This window comes from Microchirus variegatus (genome assembly GCF_963457635.1).
Source record: "Microchirus variegatus genome assembly, chromosome: 5".
NCBI classification, from domain to species: domain Eukaryota; kingdom Metazoa; phylum Chordata; class Actinopteri; order Pleuronectiformes; family Soleidae; genus Microchirus; species Microchirus variegatus.
Genome location: NC_139806.1, coordinates 9,962,014 through 9,983,372, shown reverse-complemented (window position 1 = coordinate 9,983,372; position 21,359 = coordinate 9,962,014). Strand labels below are relative to the sequence as shown.

General features: G+C 40.7%; 2 protein-coding genes across 2 annotated transcripts; one reads left to right on the top strand and one right to left on the bottom strand.

Moving 5' to 3' along the window:
- Positions 1-8,038: 8,038 nt before the first annotated feature.
- LOC310927838 (uncharacterized protein CXorf38) lies at positions 8,039-11,164 on the top strand. The gene is made up of 6 exons (XM_083890242.1): positions 8,039-8,253; positions 9,143-9,277; positions 9,483-9,605; positions 10,437-10,586; positions 10,676-10,873; positions 10,963-11,164. Exons 1-6 carry the CDS (start codon positions 8,047-8,049, stop codon positions 11,071-11,073), a joined length of 924 nt encoding a protein of 307 aa, XP_083746368.1. The 5' UTR covers positions 8,039-8,046; the 3' UTR covers positions 11,074-11,164.
- Positions 11,165-16,777: 5,613 nt separating this feature from the next.
- On the bottom strand, positions 16,778-20,684 carry LOC310926769 (interleukin-5 receptor subunit alpha-like; the record flags this gene model as incomplete). The annotated part of the gene is made up of 7 exons (XM_083888957.1): positions 16,778-17,002; positions 17,124-17,205; positions 18,309-18,411; positions 19,213-19,357; positions 19,468-19,595; positions 20,303-20,484; positions 20,572-20,684. The coding sequence occupies 7 exons, from the start codon at positions 20,682-20,684 to the stop codon at positions 16,922-16,924; spliced, it is 834 nt and encodes a 277-aa protein (XP_083745083.1). The 3' UTR covers positions 16,778-16,921.
- Between the last annotated feature and the right edge of the window lie 675 nt (positions 20,685-21,359).

The window sequence follows — 21,359 nt, the reverse complement described above, 5'->3', positions numbered from 1 at the left end:
AAGAGGACAGAGGTGTTCAGCTGAATCTAATGTGACAGAGGAAACAACTGGATCACACACACACACACACACACACTTACAGACAAACACACTCTATACAGTCGCATCGATAACATTCCTCTCTATAGGAAAATAACATTTGTAGAGATGAATTCACATGAATCCACAATCCGGCCGGCTAAATCCGTTTGTCCCGTGGAGCTCTTCACACACACACACACACAGCAGCCTTTTATATCTCCAGTAAAGGAATAAGGGAGTGAAAGCAGGACCAGAGTCCCAGCCCGGGTCTCTGTTCTGGGCCTCAGCATCATTATCATCAACCCTCTCGCATGCACCAGCACACGATCAAAGGAAAGCCTCTCAATCTTCTCCCCTCAGTGAGGCAGCACAGAAGCTGCTCTATAACTGGCATCTTGGTCCTGCGATAATCCTCCCATTGATCTACTTGGTACAGTTCAGTCAGCGCCAAAGCTTCTGGGTCGGGGGGGGGTTAAAGATGCCGAGGAATGTCTGTCAGAGTTTGCAGCACTGGGTGCCAGATTTTATTAAGCCATAATAAGCCGCGAAAGCTGCACTTTACAGTGTCCTTTTTTTTTTATTGGAGCGACTTGTTTTCAAGGTGCTCTGCGCGTGAGGTAATGTTAATGTTTTATGAGGGCTTCTAGCATTTGCATAGATTCCACCCAGATCATCATTTAGGCTTTTATTATGAATACAAAAATAGGCTGTGTGTTTAGCACAAGCAATTAAAAGGCATATCCGCTGCAACATGGAGGCACTGGATCGAGGGGTAAATTAATTCACCTTATTCTCTCGTTCCTTCCTTTGCTTTGAAGTCCGTGAGGGGGAGTTTACACTGGAAGGCATAAGCAGAGGGTGGAGGGTGAGGATGAATACAGGGAACAATAGACCAGAGAGCCATTACCTCAGCTCTGCCAGTGTGGCTCTCCCGCTACTCAACGTCTCCATCTACTGGAGACTTGACCAACGGCAGGTCCGTCCTGCACTTCTGGCTCTGCTGAGCTGACAACACGGGGGAGCAGGGGCGTTTCTTGGGACTTATAGGGCCCCAGGCAAAAGGAACCTGGGGGCCCTTCACTTGAAGTGGGACAGTTGGACACCTGGTTGCAAAAGTAACTCTTTTGTTTTTGCCAGTTGCAGGTCTTGTTCAGTTGAATATTATGTCAAGTTTGTGAATTACAGCATAAAAGATGATGAAGCACAGCATTAACATGTGTAAGTGGACACCAGATTGAGGTTCTGGTTTGTTTTGTAACTGGGAGATTGGATCCATTTTCATATACAGTCGCCGTTGTCGTCTTATCCGGGTCTCAGGGGGTAGAAGCCTTTGCAAGGAAGCCCAGACCACCCCCCTCTCCTCAGCCAGTTCCACCAGCTCCTCTGGGGGGGATGCTAAGGCGTTCCCAGGCTAGTCAAGACATACAGTGCCTCCAGTCTGCATATCTGGGTCTCCTCCAGGAAGTTCATGCCCGAACCACCTCAGATGGGTCAGCGGTTCTAATATGAGCCCCTCCCAGATGTCTGAGTTCACACAGTATGACATTATTCCAACCAAGTTGGCCTAGCAGTTTCATTTAAATACTGTATCTGACAAAATTTAAGGGGGTTCTCACAAAATCAGCCAATCTTGAAAGGAGACGTTCCCAGCTTCAGTTCCCCAAGTAGGTCCTGCCTGTGCGGCTGCCGTGCATCATAATCTGGTGATTATAATCTCTAAATAGTGCTTTAGCAAACACAGTCGGCTCTGGAGTTGCAGAAAAGTGCTATTGTTCTGCCGAAAGAAGGTTGTTGAGATCAACTCACCAGCTGTTGGGCTGAGGCTTCAAATTGTTCTTATACTTGCGTCGTCATTTGTCTTTTCACATGACCCTTTGAAAGGCACACAGTTTCCAAAAAAATGTCAAAGACACAAAGAGTCTCTTAACTTTGGGGACAACCTACCTGAGGAGATAAGGCTATGATAGTTTAAATCCCTTCTTAAAAATCCAGGTAATGGGTTTTAAAATGAGTTAATTTATACTGATGGTTGGTTGCTGATGGTGTTTTGTGGCAGTTGGTGTCTGTAAAGTTGTATAACTTAGTTCCTCTGGATCTTTATTGCTTTTATTAGACCAGGGGTCTCAAACTCAAATGACCTGGGGGCCAATGCGCATCTATTGTGGTCAAGAGGGGGTCAGCTTAGAGAACAAAAAGTGTGGAAAAAAAACACTGTTCACAATATTGCATCATGATATCACACGTATACTTAATAATACTATTTATGATGCAAAATTAATGTATAAATATCAAAAACAGACATTTATTTTGAATTATGACCAAATGTCTTATTATTACTGTTATAAACATTAATATTGCTAGCAAACGTGTGTTTAAAAGAGGGTGGGGTCATGATATTATGTGGGGGGGCCGCATTTGGCCCCCGGGCCGTCAGTTTGAGACCCCTGTATTCAACCACCTTTATTCTTTTACAGACATCGTCTATTTTCTACCAAAGAATCTTGCGAGTTTGTGGTTTTAACACCATTATTGGTTTTTATTTTCTAGAGAAGCTTTCTTTGTGGAGGCGTGTGCTTTGGTCAGCGTTAATGTATTTATGTTATAACTGTGTGGACGTGTAGGACAAGGCCTATTGTGTGTGTGTGTTTTTTTTACTTTGTGGGTTCTATAAACACACACACACACACACACACACATACACACACACAAGCCTCTGCCTTCAGTACACTGTTTTTTTTTCCAAGCTTGGCAAAAAGCATTGATAAGCAAACACACCCGTGCATTCACACACACACACACACACACACACACACACACACACTGCAGTGTGAAATTGGGTCAGCAGTGGCGAGTGGGCTTTAATGCTGCACACATACGCTCTCTAAAGCTGATCTGCATATTCATGTGGGTGGCTATCAAAATTACACACACACACACACACACACAAGTGGTCATGCACTGTTACGTGTGCACACATAAGTAATAGTATGTACACAATTGCCTAAACTTATCGTCCCACACAGACACACAGACACACACACATGCCCACGTGCAGACACGCGGAGCTGCAAGAAAACCCTGGATATTGTTGATATTCTGCGACAGGAGGCTTGATGTTACACATAATAACATCACAATAATGATTGTAATTGTGAGGCTAAAAATGAGCTTCACTGTGTCAGTCATTTTTCTCCCCATCCTTTCACTTCTCTTCCTCCTCTAGCTGCCTCTCTCTCTCTCTCTCTCTCTCCCAGTGACCATCTTTGAGAGCAAAGTGGATGTCGGCCCTCCTCGCAGACCAACCCTCATTACCTCCAAACCTAAGGAGTGATTCCTGACATTGTCAAAATCTTTGCGCGAGTGCTCTCTCGACACACACACACCTCTCCACCGCTCACACGTCTGAAAAATTAGGAGCTCGGAAGAGAGTTAGACAGGCAGACAGACAGACAGGTGGAGTGAAAGACAGATGTTAAAGAGGTAAGGGGGGGAGCAGAGGAAGAAAAGATGGAGAGAGGCTGAGGAAAATGAGTGGTCTCTCCCTGAGGATATACTTGTCAAAAACTCCTACTTTGCGTTTCTGACTTTCTCGGCGCTGAACAACAGTTTCCTCTGACAAAGCATTTTCCTGCTTATTTGCAGACGGAGGAAGGAGACGGGGCTCAAGTTGGAATGTGAGGAAACTGAAAGGATGCAACAAAGGATTCAGAGCCAGTAAGCAGATAGCTGTGAAGCCCGCTAGGGGCCGAGGAGAGGAGAGAGGAGGAGAGGAGAGGAGGGGAAAGGTAGAGGGAAAGGGGTGGAGGAGGAGGAGGAGGAGCAGGAGGAGGAGGATGTGGATGTGTCTTTTGAAGAGAGGGATGGTAGGGGGAAAGAGAAAGGAGGAAACGGAGAGAATGAGACTGGTGTGTGTGTGTGTGTGTGCGTGTGTGTGTGTGTGTGTGTGTGCGTGCGTGTGTGCGTGTGTGCGTGTGTGTGTGTGTGTGTGGGGGGGGGGGTGTGTGTGTGTGTGTGTGTGTGTGTGTGTGTGTGTGTGTGTGTGTGTGTGTGTGTGTGTGTGTGTGTGTGTGTGTGTGTGTGTGTGTGTGTTTGGGGACCCGCACACTGAGGCCTGAGCATATGATTTATTTCAGAATACTAATGTCTCTTTGATCTCCTTTGCTTAAAAAAAAAACACCCTGCTGCGATTGTGGGCACACACACACACACACACACACACACACACACACACACACACACACACACACAAATGCATATTTGTATTTATCTGCATACCTATGAGCACACACATGCGCACACTCACATTAATATGGTTGTTTCCCCGCGACACAACACAGTCATTGGTGAACAAGGCTAATTTTACACACACACACACACACACACACACACACGTTTGTGCTTCATTCACAGTAAGAACACTCATAGACAACCAGCCCCCCCCCCCCCCCCCCCCAAAAAAAACACTTTAAACATATGAGGATCAGCCAAAATGTCCTCACTTCATATGGCTTATATGATTTTTGGTCCTCACAACTAAAAACTAAAAGAACACACACACACACACACACTGCATTGACTTCCATTCATTTGTAAAAGTCTAAACAAAGTGTGACCTCTAACCTTAACCATGACCTCTAATCTTAACCGAACCACAATTCGAGCTTAACATAATCAGTTCCTTGCCTCATTAGAACCAGGTTTTGGTCTCCATGAGGACTACACCGGTCCCGACAAGGTCAGCGTTTACCCCAGAAAAAAGGTCCCAAAGAGGCGACAAATACAGGAACACGCACACTTGCTCACTCACTCCAGGGTGTCTAATCTACTTTAACTATCGTCCTCAGAGATCCAATTACAAAGATAGAGGGATATTTGTTTTTCTCTGTGCATCCTAAAAGACTAATTAAATTTTCATGTGAAGATGGAATTATTTGATACAACATAAATGTCTTTTCATTTTCATAATCTTTTCATTTCACATGTAATGTAATACGTATTTAATGGGAATCCTTTTTTTCTTCGTCTTCTTCGTCTTCTTTTGCATATTTCAGCTGCATTTCTCGTCTTGAACAGCAGATCTTTCGGTCTTATTAAGGAAAAAAAGAGAATGATGACTTAACTCTGCTCACTTTTCAGCAGCAGAATCCTGCACTGGACAGAAGAGAATCAATGAAAGAGGTTAAACACACACAGGCTATTAAATACAGTGACTCTTTTCATTTACATTTTCCTTTTTGTTTGTCTCGCACTTCTTGGACTTAAACAAAAAGACTTAAGTAAAACTATATAAAATACCACGTCATCATCGTTTAAAAGTATGCAGTAAAGGCTTTTAATGAGGAACTGATACATAGTTGGAGTGGATTGCACAGAGGTGAACAGTAAAGGAGTACATTTACTCACATTACTGTAATCGAGGAGGTTTTTTGTTTACTTGTAATTTTGAAAAATGTAATACTTTTACTTATGTATGTTTTTGTTTGTTTGTTTTAATTCTGTTTGGCAGTGAATGATGAGGACAGGTGAATGATGAGGACAGGTGAATGATGAGGACAGGTGAATGATGAGGACAGGTGAAACAATGAGGACAAGTGAATGATGAGGACAGGTGAACAATGAGGACAGGTGAACGATGAGGACAGGTGAACGATGAGGACAGGTGAACGATGAGGACAAGTGAACGATGAGGACATGTGAACGATGATGACATGTGAATGATTAGGACATGTGAATGATGAAGAGAGGTGAACGATGGGGACAGTTGATTGATGAGGACAAGTGAATGATGAGGACATGTGAATGATGAGGACGTGAATGATGAAGAGAGGTGAACGATGGGGACAGTTAAACGATGAGGACAAGTGAATGATGAGGACATATGAATGATGAAGAGAGGTGAACGATGGGGACAGTTGAATGATGAGGACAAGTGAATGATGAGGACAGGTGAAGGATGAGGACGTGTGAATGAGGTTAATGATGAGGACGTGAATGATGAGGACATGTGAACGATGAGGACATGTGAACGATGAGGACATGTGAACGATGAGGACAAGTGAATGATGGGGACAGTTGAATGATGAGGACAAGTGAATGATGAGGACATGTGAATGATGAGGACATGTGAATGATGAAGAGAGGTGAACGATGGGGACAGTTGATTGATGAGGACAAGTGAATGATGAGGACATGTGAATGATGAGGACATGTGAATGATGAAGAGAGGTGAACGATGGGGACGGTTAAACGATGAGGACAAGTGAATGATGAGGAAATATGAATGATGAAGAGAGGTGAACGATGGGGACAAACGAATGATGAGGACAGGTGAATGATGAGGACAGGTGAATTGGCGCTAATTAAGGTCCCTGAGTGAGTGAGGAAGTTAAAGCATTTGTGACCTTTGACCCATGTTTTATTTTGTCAACACATCATTTGTAAAGGTTTGCCTAAAAATAATTCATGTGAGATTTGTGTCCCTTGTCCTTTTTGCAAGTAAGAACCTCAACCTTGTTAAAAAAGTAACTAAGTAACTTTTAGTCGTGGAGTGATTTGAAAATGTTTTATTTATAACGATTATTAATGAGATCTATTATGTTAGAGTGAGCTGCACAAAAAGAAGAACAAGTGGGGAGAGTCTCTGTGGAGGAGGGATTTTTTTATCTCATGCAAGGCTGAAGACTGAGATCTCCCCACTTCAACAGGAGGATCACAAAGAGGATTTCTGCTTTCCTTCTGCAGCACTCTCCACCACAAAGACCCATGCCAGTCTAAAGGCAATACTGATTATAAAAAAGCAGAACATTTAGAACAAGCAGAGAAGATGTGTGTGTGCATGTGTGTGTGTGTGTGCATGTGTGTGTGTGTGTGCATGTGTGTGTGAAGGGAGTTTCTTTCTCACTAAGCAGTGGAAAAAGTTGGCTCTAGATGAGGAATCCCACTCTCCTCCGGCTGTATCCTCCACCACAGAAGACCCTCGTCTGTCTAAAGATAAAACTGATGAGCTGCAAAAACAAGGAGAACAAGCGGAGAGAGAGAGAGAGAGAGAGTAAGAGAGTGCATGGAGGATGTGTTTTTGTTTTTTTTGTGCAAGTTAGACGAACAAGATTCATCAGATCGAGAAAAGGGAATCAAACTCACCTCCAGCACCTTTCACATCCACGACACACATCAGCATTAATGTTGTTGTTTTTTCATCCAGAAACAAATGTTACTTCCAGTTGACTTCTATTTGACCTTGCCACGACCAATACAATATGGCAGAGATGTTGACAGCTGTGTCTGTGTACTGTAGTATATTTATTTATTTATTTGAATTAGGACAATGCATATTCATCATCAACATGTCAGCATAGAGCAACAATGTAAGTATGCCGGAGTTAGCACAATAGCTCCTTTTCATCCATTGTTACATAAATCACCAGACATTACAAAAAAAGTGAATAATCTAACTGTGAGTGCATGTCTGGTTAGTATTCAACCATTGTTTCAGTGCAATTTTAAATGTTGAATAGGTGTCACAGTTTCTGACATGGTCTGGTAGCCTATTCCATGACTGTGTGCCCCTGATGGACCATGTTGGCCAAATATGAGGCCCACGTTCAGTGCTAACCCCAAACCAAACCCATAATCCATAAACCATTAGAGGTTTTGATGCATGAGGGCGAGAGGAGTGAGCAAGAGCACTTGTGGTATTTTTAATTTTTTTTTTAATTCATCACACATCTTCTTAATGTATTCCATTATATCCTGGTCTTTCTTCTTAAAAAAAAAAAATTACTTTAAAGGCATTATTTGTTTGGAATATGTGTCTAAGGTGTTTTTGAAGCGTTATCTCATTGGCAAAATTTCATAAGTGTTAAAAAAAAGAAGTCATTTTATTATAAGCCGACAGCGCCATCATGTGGCCTTTGTTAGTTGCGCTGAGTGGGTGGAGCTGCGTAACAGGATCACGTTGGGACATGCGCGCGCATGCGGCTTAGTAGTTCTCATTGTTATTGTTAACAGGAAGTCAGAGCAGCAGAGATGCCGAGTGAGGAGCTGGTGGCTCGTCTGAACGACAGCGGCTATAAGAACTGGCTGAAAGCTGGACGATGTCTGCTCATCCTGAAGGGAGCTCTGCATCCTGTCACCAGCAAACACATGAGAACTTTCCACAGAGATCTGCTCCTCCACAACCCTGTGCTGCAGAGACAGTGTCACACTGCTGCGTGTAGACCCAGAGGGAATAGGGTGAGAGTCTGGGTTCAACTTTGAAAAATCTGATTTGGATCATTTATACAACCAATATTCGGGTTAATCGTCAACTAAATTGATTTCTGAAGTTTTCTGATTTTTCAGCTTCTTAAATGCGAATGGTTTCTCTGCTCCACGTGACAAAGAAATCATTAAAACTGAGTCATAGAGAGGTAGAGGTGGGAAGAGTACTGTAATACTCAAGTGAAAGTACCACTATTTTGATAACGTATAAGTACTGGTATAAAATGTACTCAAGTTAAAGGGGAAAAAAAGTAGCAAAAGTTACTTTGTTACTTTTTTTTAAACAAGAATTGTTTTTAATTAAAGGTAAACCTTTACAAATTAAAGTGCTGACCAAAGAAAACACGTAAATACAGTTAAAATAGGTCAAAGTACACCTAAAAAAAACCTACTCAATTACAGCAACGCGAGTAAATGTCATTCATGACTTTCCAACCTCTGCATTTTGGTTTGTGGACAAAACAAGAACATTAGAGAACATCATCATTTCCAGGTTTGGTAAACTGTGGTAAATTAAAGGTTAATATTTAAATTGTGGCTAAGGTTTGGGATAGAATAGAACTTTATTGTCCACAAAGGTGAACATTTGCACAGGAAATGACAGAGACGGGGTTAAATTACATTTAAAAACAGCTCTTTACTTCAGCTGTGGATTAAAAACTTAAAGAACACATATTGCTTATTATTTTTTTTGTATACACTTTTGGTTGCCAGGGTAACGCTGTAGCACCTTCCCGAGCTCAAAGGCTCAAACTGACTTTCTGACAGAATACTCCTCACTTTTGTGTGTGTGTGTGTGTGTGTGTGTGTGCGTGCCTGCCTGTGCGTGTGCGTGCGTGTGCGTGCGTGTGTGTGTGTGTAGTTGTCCATGGCATGCAGAGTGTGCACTGAGTGGCAGACGGTCATCCTGAGACATCACAGACAACCAGGGGCGTCTGTCTACTGGGACAACTGTGTCCCTCCACAGTGGACGACAGACTACTGGGAAGTGGCCAAGGTAACTACACACACACACACACACACACACACACACACACGCACACCTTGTGGGAAATCACATGAGGTGTGTGTGAGTGTCACAGTAAGTCAATGATTAACCTAAATCTCACCATAGTTCATAATCGGAGCAATGACACATGCTGTGTTTTGTAGTTTTTGTGTTAATGATTGTAATCATGTCATGATAAAGTGTCTCTCTGTAGGCCTACATGCCTCGAGGTCAGGGGAAAGTGAAGGGAGCGCATCAGTGCGATGCTTCCGCTCTGCTCAACCTCATCAACTTCTGTGACTGTTTCCAGTCTGTGGATACGAAATGTGTGAGAGAGGTAAAAACAATCAAACAAACAAAAACACATTGGTTAAAATGAGAATTCAAATACATATGAGGTGAAGGTTGACACATGTATTAGTTTATGTTTCAGACTATTCTTAGGCTCAGGAGATTAAAATATCACTTGTGTTCCTTTAAGGTGCATTATGTAATAAATCTAAAGCAACTGGCCATAAAATCCTCCTAATATGTCACAGAGACTCATGATTAATGTTCATATAACAAACTGAACTCACCAACAACAACAGTGCAGACAAAATATTTGCATTAAAAAAAATATTTTGCAGACTGCAAATAATTTTTATGTTTTGAAATCATGTTTTGGCATGTGGCGCCACCTACCACTGTCTACCAATCATTGCAGTCAGTAGAGTCTCAGCTGACGAGCAACCACGGGCTGTCAGTTACGTCAGAAAACGAGAACCTAAAAGACCTCTGTATTTTGAATTTGAATGTAGTAACTGTTTTTGGCCACATTCTTACATATGGCACCTTTAATATTTAACTCAACCTGAGATTTTTGAATTCAGGTTTTTCTTTCAAACAATCTCTAATACGGCTGCAACTCATGATTATTGTATTATTGTCATAATCGATTCATCTTTTGATTATGTCATCGGTTAAACGAGTACTTGTTCGCTCCATAAACCAAAAATTATAATAATTTTGAAGGATTTCTTTGTCATGTGGAGCAAAGAAACCAGAAAATATTCACAATTTAAGACGCTGAAAAATCAGAAAAGCCCATTTTAATTATTGAAAACAACAACAACACTCAAACTAATGGAACTGGTGTGCGTGTGTGCATGCGTGCGTGTGTTACCAGGTGATCCGGCACAGGAACGAGTTGATGCATTCATGTGAGCTGCATGTGGAGGATGAATGGATGAAACATTACCAGACGTCTCTGAAACGCTTCATACAGCAGTTCAGTCACATGCCACAGATGGACAGAGTTGGCCGAGACATAGACGAGGTGAGCGGTTCGTTTGTGTGTGTGTGTGTGTGTGATTGTGTGATTGTGTTGGTGTTGTTATGCATCCAATGTGCATATTGTGCGTACAGATGCTGACAGTTGATTTGTCGGTGTGCGTCTCCGGCTTGGACAAAGTGGACTCTGTTAATGCGGACAAAGACGTGGTTCATATCGTCAACGAAATGGCGAGCAGCGGTGATTTAATCGGCCAATGGGAAGCTGAGCTGCTACAAGAAAAGCTGCAGGAGTTGCTGCAAGATGACGATGATGATGATGAGAATATGAAGGTAAAGGTGTGTGTCGAGCAAACAACAGTCCATATACACATATCTGTGTCACTGGATTCAAACTGACTCTCTCTGTGTGTCTCTGTCAGGACTCTGAGCCGCTGAAGAGGCTGAGTGGTTTCTTGCAGGCCAACAGAGATTTGGGTGAAAGGTTTTCTGCAGAGCTTCAGACCATCAACTCCCTGCAGGACAGAGAATAACAAAGACAAGACGAGGTGAAACGAGGAGAACAAGGAGCTTATTGAACACTATCTCAACGTCAACTTTTTTGATAATCGTATTAAAACAGTATTTCAGAGTTTTCCGCGTCGTAAACGTGAATATCTTCCGGTTTACAAACTGAATCTTTTTGGTTTTGTGGATAAAACAAGACTTTTTTCAACATTGTCTGACCAAGTACTCCATTAATCGAGAAAATTATAGCTATATAAATAATTATTAGCTGTGTGTGTGTGTGTGTGGCACATGAAGCCTCACGGCAGCTCCTTCAGATTTTAATTACACCTTTTTCACATTCATGCAGGACTGAGTTTTGATGAAATATTATCGTTTTTTCCTATTTTTCCAATACCAATTCTTGTGAAAAATTCCTCCTTCCTTTCATGTTATGTTGGCATTTACACCAGGCCTGTCTAACCCAATGGTTTCAAATATCCACTGTGATCTGTCAGTTGTTATGCACCTGTGTAAATGGTTAACTTTTACATAATGTTGTTGAAAATTGCACTCATTTTTCTCAAGAAATTTCAAGTTGTTTGTAATACGTTTTGTAAAAAAAAAAAAAAAAGATTCTTAATTAAATGTAAAACAAAAGGGAAACATTTGGAGATATTGCTGTTTATAGGTTCTTATTATATTATTTTACTGGTCCGGCTCAATGGAGATCAAATTAAAAATGTATGCTCCTGATTTACATCCTCCATAAATCCCATGTACCACATTATTACTCAGCTCAGAGCTGGAAAAAATGTGGTATCCTTCCACCAACAGAGGGCAGCAAAACCTCTAGTTTTGTGACTTCCTCAACCAGTGTGAGTTTTGAACCTCATGGCTGGTTTATCCAGGTTAACGTAGTTTTTTTCACTCCAATTTTTCAAATGATCTGTCTTTTCTGGCCAGAACGAGTCCTGTGTCCTTCAGATGATGGTGGACAGCTGGCTCTGCTGTGCTGTGCTGTGCCTCTATTATACCTAAGTCCAAAGACGTTGAAATAATAACATTTATGATGGATGTGTCACAGGATTTCAAAATAAAACTGATTGTTTTGATAGGGACTGATACGTAGTTGTAGTCTTTTTATGTTTTACTGCGTGCGTGTGTGTTCTTGTACTTGTGGCATACTAAGGACCAGTGAGGGTTTTTAACCAACAAAGTGAGGTCATTTTCACGAAGTGAGGCCATTTTTGGCCGGTCCTCACTTTGTTTTCATTGAAATCACTTCCTTAGGTTGTAAACATGCTATACTTTGTTTTTAACAGAGGTCCTCAATTTGGTACAAAAACCCGTTTTCCAACCCTGGTGTTTGACACACTTTTTTTCTCTGGGGCTCCACCTGCAGACATTTTATGGTACTGCAGCCAGTAGTTCTTTATAGATGTCATTCATGAAGTAGATATTTGTCAGCAAAATGATACCTTCACAAGTATGCAGCAAGTACAAGAATGTGTGTGTGTGTGTGTGTGTGTGTGTGTGTGTGTGTGTGTGTGTGTGTGTGTGTGTGTGTGTGTGTGTGTGTGTGTGTGTGTGTGTGTGTGTGTGTGTGTACTAATGTAAGAAAGGACAACAACACAGAACAAATACTATAACTTTTCACCAATCATCATTTAGGTTGCACAGAGTGAGCTGCAGCGGCCTGACAGAAAAGTGTGAAAACCCCAAGAAAGAAAAAACCTTTTCCTGCCACACTGAGCCCTGTTCATGGCCTCGTCTGCTGCTTCAGCCTGCGACATCATCACCTGACTGCACTCACACGGGCAGCTGCCTCAGAGGTGAACATGGAGCGAGAGGGGATGCAGGTCCAGTCTATTTACTACGGGAGAATCGGACATGAGGTCACGGAGAGGCTGCTGGCCAGGTTTGGACATGACGGCAGCTTTTTGCTGAGAGACAGCGAGACCATGCCGGGAGGTTATTGTCTGTGTGTGAGGTGAGCTGGAGAATGTATGTGAAATATGGTTATATAGACACCATTTCTTACTTCTCTGATTATATATTTTGTCATTTTGTTAATTTTTAAGGGCACTGGTGTTGTTTTCTTGTTCTGTGGTTTACTCCTGACACTTTTATTCTTTGTTGACATGACAGAACATATTTATAGAATGAAGTTTAAAACATATCACCATGATAAATATTTTCAAATAATTTACTATCACAATAAATGTCCAATGATAAAATAGTGATTTCAATTAAGGGGAAACCATTTTAAATTATTATTATTATTATTATTAAAAATTATATGACATGATGTCAGCAAATATTGATTTGAACATTTGTCATATTGCTATTGGATTAAAAATACTTAGAGCTGAAACAATTTATCGATTATTAATTGATTACTTAATTAATTGTCAACTTTTTTGATAATCCATAATCGGTTTGAAGATTTTTTCATTATTAAAACGAGATTTCTGATTGTTTTAGCAAAGGAAAAATAATTTATTAGCATTTTTTTTTCTTCTTTTTTTTCTTATGATAACAATAACGACTATATATATATATATATATATATATATATATATATATATATATATATATATATATATATATATATATATATAATTTTTTTAAATAAATAAACCTTGTTTGCATAATTTATAAAGTACAACATTCAGAACAAGTGACATCTATTCAGTGTTAGTGAATTCAGCTTGATGCATTTTTCAATGAGATGTAGTGACTTAAAGTGTGGTCGACCAAATGGTTGAGTAGAACCTTAAAGGGTTAAATGTGAATATTTTCTTCATTTCTTTGCTCCACATAACTAAGAAATCATTAAAAACTGAATCATTTTTGGTTTTGTGGACAAAACAAGACATTCGAGAACATGGTCATTTCCATTTTTGACAAACACTGATCAACGTTTTCCGACATTTTATGGGCCAAACAGTTCATCGATTAATTGAGAACATTTTACGTAATTTTTACGAAAACAGTTGTGCGTTTTTTTTTAAGCTGTGTTATTCTTACAAGATTGTTGCCGGGGGGGAAAAAACAACATAAACATATACAAACAAGTGTCTTCTCTTACACATTAGAGGAACTTCAGACCAACTGAATCAGAATTCTGCATAAAGACGTGTTGTAACTTCATTCACCTCGAGTACGTTGAAAGACAAACTGTAATCACTTAGTCATCCTCTGCTCCAGGCTCACACACTGTCTTCTCCAGATTGAATCACTGGATTGGAACATGTACACACACACACACACACACACACAGTGCAAATCATCACTCTGTTTATTTGCAGGAAAGCACCGTTTGTACTCACCTACAGGCTCATACACGCTGCAGACGGCTGGTTTCTCCAGGTGGGCAAACAACTGCGTTGCATGCTGCAAAAATACGTGCAGTACAAGTAAGGACTTCATGGGGTTTTTTTCTGTGTGTGTGTGTGTATGTGGTTTTAGAACGCAGAGGGGCTGCAGAGGTTCACGACTCTGGAAACACTGATCGAGAGCTACAGAGCGGGTTCTGACGCCAGAATCGTGCCCCTCACAGATCCACTGATCAGAGCACCACAGCTACAGTCCATCAGCTCTGGACGAGGTATCACACACACACACACACACACACACACACACACTGGTCCCATACTTGTGCTAGTAAACCCTCCAAAATGTCACACACTGGTCCTTTAATTACTCTTTTTAAGAGGGCAGTATGCAGTCATTTCACGATGATAAGCAATTTCTTGTTCTTTTAATATGTGTCCTCTTGTTTTTCAAACGTTTTTTTGTGTGTGTGTTATGTGACCTATGACTTGGTGCACAAAGTGGCGCAGGCACACGTCATTGTGTGTCTGTGCACACAGTCATTGTGTGTCTGTACACACAGTGCGGTAGGAAATGTCTGCTTTGGTGACACACGAGCTACTTAGTGAACTCTAACGCAGTCTCGACTGTTTCCTCCAGACTTTGCCTACATGGAAATGAACAGCAGCAGCAGCAGCAACACCTGACCTGTGTGTTCATCAGGTGGACAAACTGAAGACTGACTGAAACATGGAGAACATCACACAAGGATCTGGATAACGTCTGCTGTATTATTATTATTATTATTATTATTATTATTATTATTATTATTATTATTATTAATAATAAAATCAATCAATAGCGTAGTCATCTCATGCATCGGCCTACTTTGAGCTGTTCACCCTGTCGTATCCGCTCCGATTGTTCCCTTTCATCATCATCTTTTTCCTTTCGCACACTCTTTGAACGCACCTTTGAGGGCCTTGTCACCCACAAACACTTGTTTCCAATTTAATTTCACTTTAGGTTGTTGAGGTTTCTTTGTGTGAATCACCCTGCCAGACTCAGGAAACACAGAGTTTCTCAGAGATCCTTCCTCTCAGTTGCGGAATCCCCCCCGAACAACAGTTACCTCACGTCGCATTGGCGGGCACATTTAAATCCCAAGATGTCGTTGTGATTTCAGCTGAATCTGCAGAGAGATTTCATCTCATCTCAATCTCATCACACGCACTCTGAGCAATAATGCTGTTGCTGGACAAATTCAAGTGGTCGCAGCACTTTGTCCATGACTCACATCTGACGCATGTTATGTTAAAGGTGCCATATGTAAGAATGTGGCCAAAAACGGTTACTACATTCAAATTCTTCAAAGTTTAGGTTTCATTTTCTGACATAACTGGTTGCTCGGCAGCTGAGACTCTACTGACTGCAATGATTGGTAGACACATGCCAAAACATGATTCGCAGTCTGCAAAATATTTTCTTTAATGCAAATATTTTGTCTGTACTGTTGTTGCTGGTGAGTTCAGTTTGTTATATGAACATTATTCCTGAGTCTCTGTGACATATTAGGAGGTTTTTATGGCCAGTTGCTTTAGATTTATTACATAATGCACCTTTAACCACAGCTAACTGTGTGCCACAGCTTCACAACACAGGAGAGTTTTTCTTCTCATTAAACTCATGATTTCATCCCATTATATTGTGATCGACTTGTCTGATACTCATGTTTATATATGCAGTTTATGAGTATGCTGTTTGTCTATAAATGCTCTTTTATGTTATCTTGTGTACATTGAGCGGCTCTAACAGAGACTGTAAACTGTGGCCACTCTGACACACTGTACAAATAAAGGATGAATTAATGACTTGTGTTTATTTAAAGGTGAAGTAAGTAGTTTATAGTGCCATCTAGAGGAGAGGCTGAAATTTACAACAAAGAACTGCTGCTCTGCTCACCCCCTCCCTTCCCTGAGCGCTACGGTGTCCTCAGCCAGTCAAATGTCGTCCTCGTCGTCTTTCTCCGTGTCAGCAGATGAGGTTCGTGAGGCGAGAGAGAGGGCGAGCTACCGCGGCCGTAGCAGACGAAGCGGAGAGAGAGGAGGCGGGACTTCCGCTACAAGTAAAGAGACGCTTGATTTGTTCTCTCGCGTTTGTCCTTACAGGCTCCGGTAGAAACATGGCGTCTCGCTGCTAACAGTGGCTATGCAACCACGGCCCACGACCATGTTATTTTACATGACTTTTTGAAACACTACGAAAATGAAACAAAGAATATTATACAGCGACTAGACAACGCAGGAGCACATTATATGTATAAAAAGTGTATTTTGGGTTATATAAACCCATAAATACTACACAGTGTCCCTTTAAAGAGTAAATAACAATATATCACTCCACTTTATTTCACATGCAAGAAACACTCGGTTCACAGTTCAGGCCAAGAGAAGTGCTATTTTTTCTTCTTTTTTTTTTTTTCAATGTTTGAACATTGAAAAAAACATTTCCGACGCACACACACAGAGTCAGAAGTGCTCTCTGCAGAGGTTTTACAGATTTGTCCTCGTCATGCTTTTAAAAGTCTGGGTTCTCCTCTGTGACTTCCACATGTGTGATCTCCTCCTCTATCTTGGATGGCAGGGCCGGGTAAGGGAACTGGAACCACAAGAAAACACACACAGAAGCAAAAACGCTGGCACCTTTTGTTTTTGAGGATTTGATGGCCTTTGTGTGTGCATGTGTGTGTGCGTGTGTGACAGAATGGGTGTGTACTTACACTGAATATGTCATTTTTTTCCAGGAAATACGTGTACTTGGGCGGAGGGCGTGGAATCGGAGGAAACAGAACAGCGGAGAGCCTGAAACAGACACGCAGACGCTTCGTCTTAAGGAAGTCGATGTAGATGTGTCAAATTGCAGGAAGTCTGTGACGAGCTCTGTTTATGAACCGCTGTGAGTGAGTATTATGTGCCACTGTGAACTGGTGATCTAACAATGCAGTTGGAACCTTGCTCCCTGTCTGATTTGACTTCTGTTTCCACTGCAGTGTGTGTGTGAACAAGATTATCTAAATGTTATACAGTATATATGTATATATTTACGCCCCTGCATCACTCAACTTAACATCCTTAGGGCCAAACTGAAAACATTTATACATATATATATATATATATGTATATATATAATGAGAATAAAGTCATAATTATAATGATGATCGGCTGCAACCTGTGTCAAGATGAGGAATGTGGAGAAGTTGCATTTTTGATTTAGAATCTTATAGTTTTTACTCATAATCATGACTTTTTAATATAAAAAAATGTTCTCATAATATTACAACTTTTATCTCATGATATTATGACCTTGCCTTTTACCTCGTAATATTATGACTTTTTAATATTATGACTTTTTCTTATAATATTACGACTTTTATGTCATCATATTATGACTTTTTAATGTGACTTATTTTTCTCATAATATTAAGATTTATTTCTGATATTATGACCTTTTTCTTGTAATATTGCGACTTTTACCTCATAATATGACTTTTTAATATTATGACTTTTTTCTACAAAATTATGACTTTTTACTCTTAATATTATGACTTTTTAAATCACTACTTTTTTCTTATAATATTACAATTTCTTTCTTATAATATTCCAACTTTTTTTCTCACAATATTATGACCTTTTTCTTGTAATATTACAACTTTTTCTCGTAATATTATGACTTCTTAATATTACGACTTTATTCTTGAAAGATTACTTTTGTGGGTTTTTTTTCAGTTTGGCCCCAGTACTCTGTCGAAGTAAACAAAGGGCATTCTGGGTTGTTGTTGATTCTCTGGGCCAGTGGTCATTTTGGTACGTTTCTAAACATTCGACCAATGTAAAACATGAATAATTGTGCGAGTCAAACTGTTCTGTTTGTTGTTTGTTGGTTTGTGGCTAAAACGAAGCCTCACCTCTGATGTCGCGCCAACAACAGCACGGCCAGGAGGATCATGGGTATACCAAACGACAATGTGACCATCAACAGAGTGTTGAGTCTGAGTGGCTGCTCCACCGCTGCAGACACATCGAGTTGGAGAATGAGACTCCGACATTCATCGAATAAGATCAACTTGTGAATATGACAACTTTTTATACTTTCTAAAACTACAGTAACGACTAATATTGTTATTTCACTTGAACATTTATTTAAATAAAGTATATATCATTCAAGTTTGGGGTCACCTAACCAATTTTTTTGTTTTTTCCATTAAAAGTCACACTTTCATTCATCAAAAGAGTTGCAAAATGAATAGAAAATATAGTCAAGACATTGACATGATTGGAAATAATGATTTGCTTTCTTCAAAGAACCAGCAAAACTGTTTTCAGCTGTGCTAACATCATTGCACAAGTGTTTTCTAATCATCCAATAGCCTTCTAACGCGATTAGCAAACACAATGTACCATTAGAACAGTGGAAATGGGCCTCTATACACCTATGTACATATTCCATTAAAAACCAGGCGTTTGCAGCCAGAATAGTCGTTTACCACATTAACAATGTATAGAGTGTATTTCTCATTCATTTAATGTTATATTCATTGAAAAAAAGGACATTTCTAAGTGACCCCAAACTTTTGAACGGTAGTGTAATACTGCCTGAGGGCTCCTTGATCATGCACATTCAGCAGCAGTTTCTGTTTTTGGCTTTTAACCAACAATTTAAAATATTAATAACTTAAGACCTTATTTCTTGCAAACTTGATTCTCTAACTCTTGGAAATAATGTTCAAGTCATTAAACCAGTTACAGATTTTAGAAACTAACTCTAAATCTTCAGGAAAGGGGGTTTTGTACGTTATGATCTGGACTCACTGACAGTGCGACTCCATTCTCCCCACCGAGCCGATCCAATGCATGCATCGCTTTTCCTCGCCCTTATCCTCACTCTGTAGGTGCGAGCGGGATCTGCGCTCAGCTCTGTGTAAGAGAGCTGGTCTCGCAAATGTCGAAGTGCTTCCTGTCATGAAACAATTAAACAGTTCTGCTGCTCACAGACAAACAATTGCAACCATGAAATACTGCATATCCTCCTTCGCGGAAGTAATACAAATCTGGATCGTTGCATACCTGATCACCTAGGTCCAGCTGGTATTCAAAGCACTTGGGGGGTGACTGGCTGCGGGGCAGAGCCCACTTCACCACCAGACTTCCATCTGTGACTGTTGCAGAGACGTTTGTGGGTGGAGGCAGGAACTCTGCAGCAAACACAACATAATTCATTTAACCTGAGAATAATCCGGCAGAATATCACATAGAAGCAAAGTCAAGTGTCGGTCGACACAGAATGGTGTGATTTTTCAGGATGATTTTGGACTTTTAAAAACAAAAATCAAGAGATTCCTTAGTAATACGCAGATACACAAGTTTCTTTGGAGTATTACATTATCTATTCTCCTCCTGTTCATCTGAGACCACGGGGATGAATATGATCACATTTGGGGATCTTATTCGGGGGCACAACAAGCCCTGTAATTTGATATTCAGTCGCTGAATCCCTTATTTTTAACTATCGCTGTCAAACCGCTGCCACACTCGTGACTGAAATATCTCTACAACTGCTAGGTGCACTAGCGTGACCGTGACTTTCTGCAGACACTAATGGTCCCCATGGGATCGGCTCTAATAAAGACTTCGGTAACCCCCTAGCTTTTCTCCTCGTCACCACTGCGAGGGCTCAAATGTGTGGTTTTGGACAAATGTATGTCAAAAACAACTGTCACGACCACAGCTGCAAACAAGTGCACAACCAATTCTGCAGTGTCACATGCTGATTTGTGCAGACAGAGAGGAACTATTTTTGAATATATTTTTTTGCAGAACTAACAGTGAGTGTGTTGCCCTTTTGTGCACTTTATTGCAATGTTATCATTTTGAGTGAAAAATCCTCAAACTGGATTCTTACCCAACATTTGGTTGTTGTATGTGTAGCTGTAGACTTTCCACTGGTCATGCAGGGACATGTTAAACTGAAGCACCACATGCAGATTGTCGAGCTGCTGCAGAGTTAAAGTCCTCCATCCGACTCTCTCCACGGACGAATGAATCGGAGCCTGAACTGTTGCGTCGTCGTCGTCGCCACAAACGCTGCGTGAATTAGACGGAGACGAAGCAGCTTGAAAACTCACTCTTTACTGATTCTTTGTGTTTATGTGTGATGTAATTAAAGTTGACCTGATGGTGACAGAAAGCTGAGCGTCCTCCTCTTCACTGAGGAAGGACCAGGAGCAGTTGAGTAGATTTGTCGGGTAAAGGAGGCAGGTGAAGGTTTCATTTATCGCTGTCATCTCTAAATAGTCGTCCAGGCCTGTAGACGTCTTCACCCAGAGCTACATTTTGTTTCAAGGACAGAATAGGGAAACAGCAAACTTCTGTTATACTTCTGTAATAAACTGTATTTAAAGAGCACTTTTTATTACAAGGCGTTGATGGTTAATGGTACACATTCTTAATGGTTTGGAGCCATCTTACCTCTCTGAACTTCTTCGCACTCCATCCTGAGCTCTGAGGTCTATTAACAAGCTACCTTTAGTTGTGCCAAAATCCAAAGGCTTTTTGTGTAGCTGCCCCTAAACGTTTTACGTGCCACCATTGGCCCCCGGGCCGCACTTTGAGAACCAATGCTTTAGCTTGTGCATGATTACACAGTGAGGCCTTGAGGGTCTGGGCAGCTTTGGAAGAAGTTAGAAAATTGTGATCCTCACCTCATCAAGGTACAGTTCCCCCTGGCAGACATCCTGATTGTTCTCCTCTGTCACTGTGAAAAGAAAACATTCACTATCAGTCATGTATGAAGTACCTAGAAGTATCTTACTTAATTACCAATTACATTGGTAGAATTTGAAGTCACTTTTTATAAGATTGATATACAGTAGTTAGAAGGAATGTAGTGGAGTAAAAGTACAAGTTGCTTGCAATATAAATAACAAAGTACAGATATGGGAATTCTGTATTTAAGTACA